This window comes from Acanthochromis polyacanthus, chromosome 6 (genome assembly GCF_021347895.1).
Source record: "Acanthochromis polyacanthus isolate Apoly-LR-REF ecotype Palm Island chromosome 6, KAUST_Apoly_ChrSc, whole genome shotgun sequence".
Lineage (NCBI taxonomy): Eukaryota > Metazoa > Chordata > Actinopteri > Pomacentridae > Acanthochromis > Acanthochromis polyacanthus.
The window spans coordinates 4879857-4892978 of NC_067118.1; the positions used below are offsets into that span (position 1 = coordinate 4879857).

Consider the following 13122-nt stretch of genomic DNA (forward strand, 5'->3'; position numbering starts at 1 on the left):
TTCTATTATAACCGTACAGCTGAGTGTTTCTATGGTAACCGTACAGCTGAGTGTTTCTATGGTAACCGTACAGCTGAGTGTTTCTATGGTGACCGTACGGCTGATTGTTTCTATAGTAACCGTACAGCTGAGTGTTTCTATGGTAACCGTACAGCTGAGTGTTTCTATTATAACCGTACAGCTGAGTGTTTCTATGGTAACCGTACAGCTGAGTGTTTCTATAGTAACCGTACAGCTGAGTGTTTCTATGGTAACCGTACAGCTGAGTGTTTCTATATTAACCATACAGCTGAGTGTTTCTATAACAACCGTACAGCTGAGTGTTTCTATAGCAACCGTACAGCTGAGTGTTTCTATGGTAACCGTACAGCTGAGTGTTTCTATGGTAACAGAATCTTGGCGTGTCGTATGAGCGCTGTAGCTTTCTCACCTCTCCACCAGCTGCTTGTATCGGGGGATCTCTCTGGCGTACAGCAGCTTGTTGACAGGAGAGTCCTGATTGGATAAAGGTTTACCGTCAGGTCACATGACTAAAGCACATGAAGCAAGCAGACAGATACTCAGACAGGTCGTACCCGTCCCACTTTGTGCTCCGAGGTGGTGCAGGAGTCGATGAAGGTCTGAGCGATGACGGACAGGACGGCGTCGATGCTGTCGGTCACCTGAACGTCCAGAACAAACTGAGGGTTCTTCAGGATGTTCACCCAGAACCTGAGAGGGAGACTGGAGAGGGACAGACAGATCAGACAGACGGGTCAGACAGACGGGTGAAAGAGAGAGACGTCTCTGCCAGGTGTCCAAGCGTGTCTCACCTGTTGGTCTTCCAGATGTGGACCGTCTCTGGGTCATCGATTCCGTGTTTCTCGGCCATGTCATCCAGGAAGTCAAAGAAGAACCTGACAGCAATGGGAGGAGGACGCTTTGTACTGAGGATCGCCACAAAGACGTCGTCCACGAACTTCTGCAACGTCCCCTACAGAGAGACAGACAGGTGAGAGACAGACAGGTTGGAGACAGACGTGTGAGAGGTGAGAGACAGAAAGGTGAGGGACCGACAGGTGAGCTCCAGGTGTACCTTCATGGACAGCAGCCTGGTCAGGTAGATCTCAGGTATGGCCTTGGCTCTCTCTCGCTCCCTCATGCTGCTCTTCCTGTGTTTGGGGATCTCAGGATCTTCGCTGCTCTTCACCAGGTGCCACAGCCGCAGCCCCTCCTCCTCCTCCCCCTCCAGCATTGGCGTTTCTACGGCAACCACACAGAGATGGTCACCACGGCAACCAGGACAAGGACAGAATAAAGACCACAGAGCTGTCGGTTCTGAATGGACCTCTTGATCTTAAACGAGGTTCTCTTTGAATGGTCTCTGGGTTTGATACGGTTCTGTATGTGTTGACGCTGGGTTCTAGAGCTTCTACGTTTCCTTTTTCTTCTAGAGTCTAGGTGTTCTAGATGTTCTATGTTGTTGTTCTTGTGTCAAATTTGAATTCAGTAGTTTCCAACAGATTGTCTTTAAGTTGACGATCTGGTCGATGATCCTGATGGTTCTGTGCTGTTCTGGGTGGCTGATGATCTGTTAATTCTGTTTTCTAGATGTTCTAGATGGTTCTAGATGGTTCTAAATGGTTCTGTGTGGTTGGTCCTAGATGGTCCTAGATGGTCCTAGATGGTTCTGTGTGGTTGGTTCTAGATGGTCCTAGATGGTTCTGTGTGGTTGGTTCTAGATGGTCCTAGATGGTTCTGTGTGGTTGGTCCTAGATGGTCCTAGATGGTTCTATGTGGTTGGTTCTAGATGGTCCGAGATGTTCTGTGTGGTTGGTTCTAGATGGTCCTAGATGGTTCTGTGTGGTTGGTCCTAGATGGTTCTGTGTGGTTGGTTCTAGATGGTCCTAGATGGTTCTGTGTGGTTGGTCCTAGATGGTCCTAGATGGTTCTGTGTGGTTGGTTCTAGATGGTCCTAGATGGTTCTGTGTGGTTGGTTCTAGATGGTCCTAGATGGTTCTGTGTGGTTGGTCCTAGATGGTCCTAGATGGTTCTGTGTGGTTGGTCCTAGATGGTTCTAGATGGTTCTGTGTTGTTGGTTCTAGATGGTCCTAGATGGTTCTGTGTGGTTGGTCCTAGATGGTCCTAGATGGTTCTGTGTGGTTGGTCCTAGATGGTCCTAGATGGTTCTGTGTGGTTGGTCCTAGATGGTCCTAGATGGTTCTGTGTGGTTGGTTCTAGATGGTCCTAGATGGTTCTGTGTGGTTGGTCCTAGATGGTTCTATGTGGTTGGTTCTAGATGGTCCGAGATGTTCTGTGTGGTTGGTTCTAGATGGTCCAAGATGGTTCTGTGTGGTTGGTCCTAGATGGTCCTAGATGGTTCTGTGTGGTTGGTTCTAGATGGTCCTAGATGGTTCTGTGTGGTTGGTCCTAGATGGTCCTAGATGGTTCTGTGTGGTTGGTTCTAGATGGTCCTAGATGGTTCTGTGTGGTTGGTCCTAGATGGTTCTGTGTGGTTGGTTCTAGATGGTCCTAGATGGTTCTGTGTGGTTGGCTCTAGATGGTTCTGTGTGGTTGGTTCTAGATGGTTCTGTGTGGTTCTTACTCTCTCCTGTTTGGAACACCTGGTTGATTCCGACCCCTCCTGAACTCTGAGAACGAGGAATGAGAGCGACTGTGGCTCCGTCTGGAACCTATAGAAGATGAGAACAGGTGAACAAGGAGGTGGAGAAGTGGGGCGTGGCCCAGGAGGACACGCTGTGATTGGTCGGTCATCGTTACCTTGTAGTGCTGCAGAGTGTTGAGTCGTTTCCAGCGACCCTGAACCACCGCCGTGACATCATCATCTGACAGGGTCAGGTGACCCGCCTGACCTGAACGCCATTCTGTCAGCAAACAGAGAGACAGGTGAGTACGAGCTGTGTACCAACCACAGACAGGTGAGACAAGTGAGACAGGTGAGTACCGAGGTCCAGACTGTCGGCTGCAGGTCTCTGAGAGAACGGAGCTCCTCGATATACCTGATCTAGGATCTTATCTTTCACCTGTAGACAGACAGGTAGGTAGGTGAGAGGCAGGTGGACAAGTGAGGAACAGACAGACAGGTAGGTGAGTGGCAGGTAGACAGGTGAGGAATAGACAGACAGGTACCGACCTGTGTGATGGTGTCAGTGTCGAGCACCTTCACAGGACATGGCTGAACCTCAACTCCGTTCTTCACCAACACCGTCAGAGTCTGAGAGAGAGACAGGTACAGAAAGGTGAGACAGGTGTGGTGACAGCTGAATGAGTGATGCAGACAGGTGAGTGATGCAGACAGGTGAGAGGTGTGTTGCCATGGTTACCATGGCACAGTAGTCGATGTCCTCTCGCAGCAGGTGGCTGTCGTTGAGCGTTCGCTTGGCTTTCCCCGTCACCACGTCCACCGGTCCTTTGTCCACCTGGTACTTTATGGCTCTGTAGAGCATGTAGAGAGGTTCCCCCGCTACCTCCTGACCCACAGGGGAGACAGGTGAGACAGGTGAGACAGGCAGAAGGCAGACAGACGGGGACACACTGACAGGCAGACAGCTACCTTCAGGAAGGAGTAGAGGCAGATGGACATCCAGTTGGTCAGCATCTTCTCAACAACTGTCTCAGTCCTGAAGATGCAAATGGACAGAAGATGAAGCAGACAGACAGACAGACAGACAGACAGACAGACAGACAGTCAGACAGACAGACAGACAGACAGACAGACAGACAGGCTCTTTCAGTAAACATTTATTAAACCAGGATTCACATCAAACACTGAACTGGTCTGAAAACCTTCAGAACTAAAACTCTGAACTCCCAGACGGTTTATCAGCCAGGAACTGTTGGAGAATCCTCAGACTCCATGAACATCTAACCCGAGGTTCTATGGTTGCATCTGAAGGTTTGTCTGTGCTGGTTCTTGTGCAGTTCTGGTACGTACCGGCGCAGCATGAGCTTGGGGTTCTTGGCGACGTACTGCTGGACCAGGTCCTGCAGCAGACTCTTCATGACCTCGGTGAAGTACTCCAGTTTGTCGTGCAGAGCCATCGTGAGCAGACTGGCCACGTAGCCCCGGTCCCTCTGAGAGAAGCCCTGCTGGGCCTCCAGAGTGTGGATGAACTGGAACACAGAGAACAACGTCACCTGTACGTCCAGGTGTCACCTGACCTCACCTGTTGCCTGAAGCCCCGCCCACACCCACCCTGGTGAGGAACAGTCTGTTGTTGAGCAGGTTGTTGAGCTGCTGGAGGCCTTGTTCCACCGTCTGCCTCCGGGACTCCGGCAGGTCCAGCTGCCGGCTCAGTGGCGCTGCCTGCTGCCCGGGGAAGAACACCCTCTCTGCATACGTCCTGTAGTCCAGCAGGGGGAGTCCTGGTCCTCCAACGTCACTGCTCAGGTCCATCATCTCCGTCATCAGGTCTGCAGGAGGAGGAGAACACAGATGTGGTCAAGCAGGAACATCAGGAATCTTTCAGTTTCAACATCTTCAAGAGGCTGAACCAGCAGCAGAACACGTTCCTTCAGGGAGGAGAAGAAACTCTGAAACATCTGCAGATGTCTGAATGAGGACAGTTTGTTCACCTTCAGGTTGTTTAATCTCAGGTGATGTACCTGTGAACTCTTTGCGACACTGATCTCCAACGTTGATCTCCAGAGTTTCCAACTGCAGTAAAACCTTCTTATAATCTCTGAGAGCCTGTTTACTCTTCCTCCTGGACAGAACCACAGAGACCATCTGGTTAGTCAGTAGCCATGGAGACAGACAGATAGACAGACAGACAGACAGACATCTACCTGTACATGAGGATGACGACCAGCACTGATAGGATGATGACAGCTGCTCCCGCCCCCAAACCGATCTGAGCAGCCAATGGGACAGGAGACAGCAGAGAGTCACTGTCGTACTGAACCAATCCCAGGTCCACCTGCAGGTTCCCCATGAACACCTGAGAGACAGACAGGCAGAGAGAGGGTGAGACAGGCACAATGTGGTTATCCTGGACCCTGACAGGAGGACCAAAGTCCTGGTTCTGTCCCTGTCCAGTTCAGAAGAGGCGCAGATCAGAACGATGGCTGGAGGTTAGTGTTCCAGTAAAGACTGGATTGTTTTAAATGACCAAAAAAAGGCAATTTAAAACTAAAACAGTAAAAAAAAAACACAAACAGACGCAAATAAACAAAATAGTGGCAACAAGCAACCAAAACACGATGCAAAAAAGAACAAAAACATGACAGAAGGTCCTCGGTTTACGACGTACTCATGGTTATGTCGCCATCTCCCACAAAATTATTAAGAAAGTCTTGTTCCATCATTCAGACATAAGCTGCTTGCAAAGTTAAAACTAATTTCATGTGGGAACTAGTTGGTGAGCAGAGCAGAAAAATACAAGAAATTGTTTACATTCACCGGTTGTAGTGTACATCACGAAAATCATGTTCTGTCGCGCCGTAGGAACGGAATGCCGACATAAGGCGAAGACCCCGTTACCAAAACGTGACGCAAAATGATCTCAGACAGACGACCCATCCATCCATCCATCCATCCATCCATCCATCATTCAGCCAACATCCATCATCCATCCATCCATTCATCATCCATCCATCCATCATTCATCCATCCATCCATCATCCATCATTTATCCATCCATCCATCCATCCATACAAACATCCATCATTCATCCAACATCCATCATCCATCCATCTATTCATCATCCATCCATCCATCATTCATCCATCCATCCATCATCCATCATTTATCCATCCATCCATCCATCCATACAAACATCCATCATTCATCCAACATCCATCCATCCATCCATCCATCATTTATCCATCCATCCATCCATCCATCCATCCATCCATCATTTATCCATTCATCCATCATCCATCCATCATTCATCAATCATCCATCCATCATTCATCCAACATCCATCCATCCATCATCCATCATTTATCCATCCATCCATCCATCCAAACATCCATCATTCATCCAACATCCATCCATCCATCATTCATCAATCATCCATCCATCATTCATCCATCCATCATCCATCATTCATCCAACATCCATCAATCATTCATCCATTCATCCATCCATCATCCATCCATAATTCATCCATCCATCCATCCATCCATCATCCATCCATCCATAATTCATCCATCATCCATCCATCCATCATCCAGCCATCATTCATCCAGCATCCATCCATAATTCATCCGTCCATTATTCATCCATCCATCATCATTCATCCATCATCCATCCATCCATCCATCCATCTTCTTCCTCTTATCCGGGGTCAGCTCATGGAGGCAGCAGATGAAGCAGGTCATTCCAGACATTCTTCCTCTCAGCAATGCTTTCCAGCTCTTCCTGGAGGATCCCGAGGAGTTCCCAGGCCAGATGAGATCTATAATCCCTCCAGAGGGTTCTGGTTCTACCCTGGGGTCTCCTCCCAAGAGGACATGGTCAGAAAACCTCCAAAGGAAGTCTCCCTGGAGGATCTGATTCAGATGTTCAAACCACCTCCACTGGTTCCTTCCGAGATAAAGGATCAGCAGCTCCACTCTGAGCTCCCTTCAGATGTCTGATCTTCTCCTCCTATCTCTAAGGTTGAGCCCAGACACCCTACAGAGGAAGCTCATTTCAGACGCTTGTATCCACGATCTCATTCTTTGGGTTACTACCCAGAGCTCATGACCATAGGTGAGGGTTGAATCGTAGATGGATGGTAAACTGAGATCTTCTCCTAGAGAATCAGCTCCCTCTTCACCACCATGGTTCAGTACAACGCCTTCATTTCTACAGCAATCCTCCTATCAGAGCGGAGTGTAGCCCTCAGACACAGTCCTCAGCCGAAAACCCTCCCTCAAACAGAAAAATGAAGGAAGACGAAATTGGCGCCCTTGTTGTTGACAACAGATCCGGTATGTACAAAGCTGCTTGCAGGAGATGCTGTTTTCTCCACTGCTGGATGGCATCAGGGTGAGATGGGTCAGAAGAACAGCTCAGGTGGTGATGAGGCCCAGAGCAGAAGATGTTGTTACTGTGTGTTACTGTGTGTTATTGTGTTACTGTGTGTTACTGTGTGGTACTGTGTGGTACTGTGTGGTACTGTGTGTTATTGTGTTACTGCGTGTTACTGTGTGTTACTGTGTGTTATTGTGTTACTGTGTGTTACTGTGTGGTACTGTGTGTTATCGTGTGTTATCGTGTGTTACTGTGTGTTATTGTGTGTTATTGTGTATTACTGTGTTACTGTGTGTTATTGTGTGTTATTGTGTGTTACTGTGTGTTACTGTGTGTTATTGTGTTACTGTGTGTTACTGTGTGGTACTGTGTGGTACTGTGTGTTATTGTGTTACTGCGTGTTACTGTGTGTTACTGTGTGTTATTGTGTTACTGTGTGTTACTGTGTGTTACTGTGTGGTACTGTGTGTTATCGTGTGTTATCGTGTGTTACTGTGTGCTATTGTGTGTTATTGTGTATTACTGTGTTACTGTGTGTTATTGTGTGTTACTGTGTGTTACTGTGTGTTATTGTGTTACTGTGTGTTACTGTGTGTTATTGTGTTACTGTGTGTTATCGTGTGTTACTGTGTGTTATTGTGTGTTACTGTGTATTACTGTGTTACTGTGTGTTATTGTGTGTTACTGTGTGTTACTGTGTGTTACTGTGTGTTATTGTGTTACTGTGTGTTATTGTGTTACTGTGTGTTACTGTGTGGTACTGTGTGTTATCGTGTGTTATCACGTGTTACTGTGTTACTGTGTGTTACTGTGTGTTACTGTGTGTTATTGTGTTACTGTGTGGTACTGTGTGGTACTGTGTGTTATGGGTGTTACTGTGTGTTACTGTGTGTTACTGTGTGTTATTGTGTTACTGTGTGGTACTGTGTGGTACTGTGTGTTATCGTGTGTTATCGTGTGTTACTGTGTGTTACTGTGTTACTGTGTTACTGTGCGTTACTGTGTGTTATTGTGTTACTGTGCGTTACTGTGCGTTACTGTGTGTTACCGTGTGTTACTGTGTGTTACTGTGTGTTATTGTGTTACTGTGTGTTACTGTGTGTTATTGTGTGTTACTGTGTTACTGTGTGTTACTGTGTGTTACTGTGTGTTATTGTGTTACTGTGTGGTACTGTGTGGTACTGTGTGTTATCGTGTGTTATCGTGTGTTACTGTGTGTTACTGTGTGTTACTGTGTGTTACTGTGTGTTACTGTGTTACTGTGTGTTACTGTGTGTTACTGTGTGTTACTGTGTTACTGTGTGTTACTGTGTGTTACTGTGTGTTATTGTGTTACTGTGTGGTACTGTGTGTTATCGTGTGTTATCGTGTGTTACTGTGTGTGTTACTGTGTTACTGTGCGTTACTGTGTGTTATTGTGTTACTGTGCGTTACTGTGTTACCGTGTGTTATCGTGTGTTACTGTGTGTTACTGTGTGTTACTGTGTGTTACTGTGTTACTGTGCGTTACTGTGTGTTATTGTGTTACTGTGCGTTACTGTGTGTTATCGTGTGTTACTGTGCGTTACTGTGCGTTACTGTGTGTTATTGTGTTACTGTGTGTTATTGTGTTACTGTGCGTTACTGTGTGTTATCGTGTGTTACTGTGTATTATTGTGTATTATTGTGTGTTACTGTGCGTTACTGTGTGTTACCGTGTGTTACCGTGTGTTACTGTGTGTTACTGTGTGTTACTGTGTTACTGTGCGTTACTGTGTGTTATTGTGTTACTGTGCGTTACTGTGTGTTATCGTGTGTTACTGTGTATTATTGTGTGTTACTGTGTGTTACTGTGCGTTACTGTGCGTTACTGTGTGTTATTGTGTTACTGTGTGTTATTGTGTTACTGTGTATTATTGTGTGTTACTGTGTGTTACTGTGCGTTACTGTGCGTTACTGTGCGTTACTGTGTGTTATTGTGTTACTGTGTGTTATTGTGCTACTGTGCGTTACTGTGTGTTACTGTGTATTATTGTGTATTATTGTGTGTTACTGTGCGTTACTGTGTGTTACCGTGTGTTATCGTGTGTTACTGTGTGTTACTGTGTGTTACTGTGTTACTGTGCGTTACTGTGTGTTATTGTGTTACTGTGCGTTACTGTGTGTTATCGTGTGTTACTGTGTATTATTGTGTGTTACTGTGTGTTACTGTGCGTTACTGTGCGTTACTGTGTGTTATTGTGTTACTGTGTGTTATTGTGTTACTGTGCGTTACTGTGTATTATTGTGTGTTACTGTGTGTTATTGTGTGTTACTGTGTGTTACTGTGTGTTATTGTGTGTTACTGTGTGTTACCGTGTGTTATCGTGTGTTACTGTGTGTTACTGTGTGTTACTGTGTTACTGTGCATTACTGTGTGTTATTGTGTTACTGTGCGTTACTGTGTGTTATCGTGTGTTACTGTGTATTATTGTGTGTTACTGTGTGTTACTGTGCGTTACTGTGTGTTATTGTGTTACTGTGTGTTATTGTGTTACTGTGCGTTACTGTGTGTTATCGTGTGTTACTGTGTATTATTGTGTATTATTGTGTGTTACTGTGCGTTACTGTGTGTTACCGTGTGTTATCGTGTGTTACTGTGTGTTACTGTGTGTTACTGTGTTACTGTGCGTTACTGTGTGTTATTGTGTTACTGTGCGTTACTGTGTGTTATCGTGTGTTACTGTGTATTATTGTGTGTTACTGTGTGTTACTGTGCGTTACTGTGTGTTATTGTGTTACTGTGTGTTATTGTGTTACTGTGCGTTACTGTGTATTATTGTGTGTTACTGTGTGTTATTGCGTATTACTGTGTTACTGTGTGTTACTGTGTGTTACTGTGTGTTATTGTGTATTACTGTGTGTTACTGTGTGTTACTGTGTGTTACTGTGTTACTGTGTGTTACTGTGTGTTATTGTGTGTTACTGTGTGTTACTGTGTGTTACTGTGTATTATTGTGTGTTACTGTGTGTTATTGTGTGTTACTGTGTGTTACTGTGTGTTATTGTGTGTTACTGTGTGTTACTGTGTGTTACTGTGTATTATTGTGTGTTACTGTGTGTTACTGTGTGTTATTGTGTGTTACTGTGTGTTACTGTGTGTTATTGTGTGTTACTGTGTGTTATTGTGTGTTACTGTGTATTATTGTGTGTTACTGTGTGTTACTGTGTGTTACTGTGTGTTACTGTGTGTTATTGTGTGTTACTGTGTGTTACTGTGTATTATTGTGTGTTACTGTGTGTTACTGTGTGTTACTGTGTTACTGTGTGTTACTGTGTGTTATTGTGTGTTACTGTGTGTTATTGTGTGTTACTGTGTGTTACTGTGTGTTATTGCGTATTACTGTGTGTTACTGTGTGTTACTGTGTTACTGTGTGTTACTGTGTGTTACTGTGTATTATTGTGTGTTACTGTGTGTTACTGCGTATTACTGTGTTACTGTGTGTTACTGTGTGTTACTGTGTGTTATTGTGTGTTACTGTGTGTTACTGTGTGTTATTGTGTGTTACTGTGTGTTACTGTGTGTTACTGTGTGTTTCTGTGTGTTATTGTGTGTTACTGTGTGTTATTGCGTATTACTGTGTTACTGTGTGTTATTGTGTGTTATTGTGTGTTACTGTGTGTTATTGTGTGTTATTGTGTGTTACTGTGTGTTACTGTGTGTTATTGTGTGTTACTGTGTGTTACTGTGTGTTATTGTGTGGTACTGTGTGTTACTGTGTGTTACTGTGTGTTATTGTGTGGTACTGTGTGTTACTGTGTGTTACTGCGTATTACTTTGTTACCTTCAGACTGGGCAGGTCGCTGCTCTCCTCCACACTCATTGGTTGGATCTCTGGAGGTTCACAGTAGAGGTGAGTGCTGTCCAGGGTCTTCACCTGACATTCCTGGTCTCCCAGTCGAGCCGTCACCTCCTGACGGGACATGGCTCTGGTCAGGTCCAGACCCTGAAGGACGGAACCAGGACACAGGGTCAGACGGTCTACTGAGTCCACCGGGTCAGAACATCTGGGAGTCGGTTACTCACCTCCACAGCGATCACTCCTCCAGGTTTGAACCGGTACGGAACATCTGGAGCCTCACGGTTAAGAGGGAACAACTCCGGGTTCGGATAGTAGGAGAAACTTTTACCCTGAGAGACAGACAGGCAGACAGTCAGAGAGACAGTCAGACAGACAGACAGACAGACAGTCAGACAGACAGACGGGTACCTTGATGCTCTCATAGTGGACCCTGACGTTGTCCAGCTGGAACCAGATTCCTTTAACTTTGAGCTCAGGGGACACGGTGGGAGTGAGACAGGTCATCTGAGAGGACGACAGGACGGAGCAGTGCTCTGACACCTGGGAGGCAGACAGACAGGTCAGACCAGGTAGAGGGACATGTCCATATATGTTCAGTAACCAGAGCTAGCATCTGATTGGATGTCTGTCCCACCGTTGTCATGGTGCTGTTGAAGACCAGCTGCTGCTTGGCAGTGAGCAGAGCCAATCGTCTTCTCCGTTTCACTCTCTGGACCTCCACAGGCTCCACCCACACAGCTAGGATTGGCTGCTGCACCACGTCCAGGTTCCTGCCTGTCACCATGACGATGCGGCCGCCGCTGAGGACAGGAAGACGACACCATATTAGGACATACAGGTAGAGCCCCTCAGCGACGGTGGATGGTGATTGGTTCTTACGCGTAGAAGCTCTCTGCAGGCGCCGCGTCAGTGATGACGGGGTCGTCAAGGTAACGGAAGGAGATGTCTGGGACAGTCCGCTCAGCTTTACCGAAGAAAACACGAACTGGGACGCCACCGGTCCGATTACTGGGACCAGTCTGGCACTCCAACTGGGTGTCATTCACCTCATCCACTCTGAGACACGGAGACAGTTCAGTACAGCAGCAGTACTGGTAGTAGTAGGACAGGACTAGTAGTTCTACTGGTAGTGGTAGGACAGGACTAGTAGTTCTACTGGTAGTGGTAGGACAGGACTAGTAGTACTACTGGTAGTGGTAGGACAGGACTAGTAGTTCTACTGGTAGTGGTAAGACAGGACTAGTAGTTCTACTGGTAGTAGTAGGACAGGACTAGTAGTTCTACTGGTACTCGTAGGACAGGACTAGTAGTTCTACTGGTACTAGTAGGACAGGACTAGTAGTACTACTGGTAGTGGTAGGACAGGACAAGTAGTTCTACTGGTAGTAGTAGGACAGGACAAGTAGTACTACTGGTAGTGGTAGGACAGGACTAGTAGTACTACTGGTAGTAGTAGGACAGGACTAGTAGTACTACTGGTAGTGGTAGGACAGGACAAGTAGTTCTACTGGTAGTAGTAGGACAGGACTAGTAGTTCTACTGGTAGTAGTAGGACAGGACTAGTAGTACTACTGGTAGTAGTAGGACAGGACTAGTAGTTCTACTGGTAGTGGTAGGACAGGACTAGTAGTTCTACTGGTAGTAGTAGGACAGGACTAGTAGTTCTACTGGTACTAGTAGGACAGGACTAGTAGTTCTACTGGTACTAGCAGGACAGGACTAGTAGTACTACTGGTAGTGGTAGGACAGGACTAGTAGTACTACTGGTAGTGGTAGGACAGGACTAGTAGTACTACTGGTAGTGGTAGGACAGGACTAGTAGTACTACTGGTAGTGGTAGGACAGGACTAGTAGTACTACTGGTAGTGGTAGGACAGGACTAGTAGTTCTACTGGTAGTGGTAAGACAGGACTAGTAGTTCTACTGGTACTAGCAGGACAGGACTAGTAGTACTACTGGTAGTAGTAGGACAGGACTAGTAGTACTACTGGTAGTGGTAGGACAGGACTAGTAGTACTACTGGTAGTGGTAGGACAGGACTAGTAGTTCTACTGGTAGTGGTAAGACAGGACTAGTAGTTCTACTGGTAGTAGTAGGACAGGACTAGTAGTTCTACTGGTACTCGTAGGACAGGACTAGTAGTTCTACTGGTACTAGTAGGACAGGACTAGTAGTACTACTGGTAGTGGTAGGACAGGACAAGTAGTTCTACTGGTAGTAGTAGGACAGGACAAGTAGTACTACTGGTAGTGGTAGGACAGGACTAGTAGTACTACTGGTAGTAGTAGGACAGGACTAGTAGTACTACTGGTAGTGGTAGGACAGGACAAGTAGTTCTA

The 13122-nt window shown here is 46.3% G+C and overlaps 1 protein-coding gene across 1 annotated transcript in view; it reads right to left on the reverse strand.

Moving 5' to 3' along the window:
• The window catches only part of plxnb3 (plexin B3), an 18990-nt gene extending 6586 nt beyond the window's left edge, over positions 1 to 12404 (reverse strand). The window contains exons 1-19 of the mRNA XM_022211256.2: positions 11663 to 12404; positions 11418 to 11583; positions 11192 to 11323; positions 11008 to 11112; positions 10766 to 10927; positions 4789 to 4940; positions 4606 to 4706; positions 4196 to 4413; positions 3935 to 4113; positions 3554 to 3620; positions 3324 to 3470; positions 3134 to 3214; positions 2945 to 3023; positions 2761 to 2864; positions 2585 to 2672; positions 1076 to 1242; positions 813 to 973; positions 576 to 723; positions 431 to 495 (exon numbers count right to left, since the gene is read on the reverse strand). Coding sequence (XP_022066948.2) covers positions 431 to 495; positions 576 to 723; positions 813 to 973; positions 1076 to 1242; positions 2585 to 2672; positions 2761 to 2864; positions 2945 to 3023; positions 3134 to 3214; positions 3324 to 3470; positions 3554 to 3620; positions 3935 to 4113; positions 4196 to 4413; positions 4606 to 4706; positions 4789 to 4940; positions 10766 to 10927; positions 11008 to 11112; positions 11192 to 11323; positions 11418 to 11567 — 2306 coding nt within the window. The 5' untranslated portion in view covers positions 11568 to 11583; positions 11663 to 12404. The remainder of the gene's footprint in view (positions 1 to 430; positions 496 to 575; positions 724 to 812; positions 974 to 1075; positions 1243 to 2584; positions 2673 to 2760; positions 2865 to 2944; positions 3024 to 3133; positions 3215 to 3323; positions 3471 to 3553; positions 3621 to 3934; positions 4114 to 4195; positions 4414 to 4605; positions 4707 to 4788; positions 4941 to 10765; positions 10928 to 11007; positions 11113 to 11191; positions 11324 to 11417; positions 11584 to 11662) is intronic.
• Between the last annotated feature and the right edge of the window lie 718 nt (positions 12405 to 13122).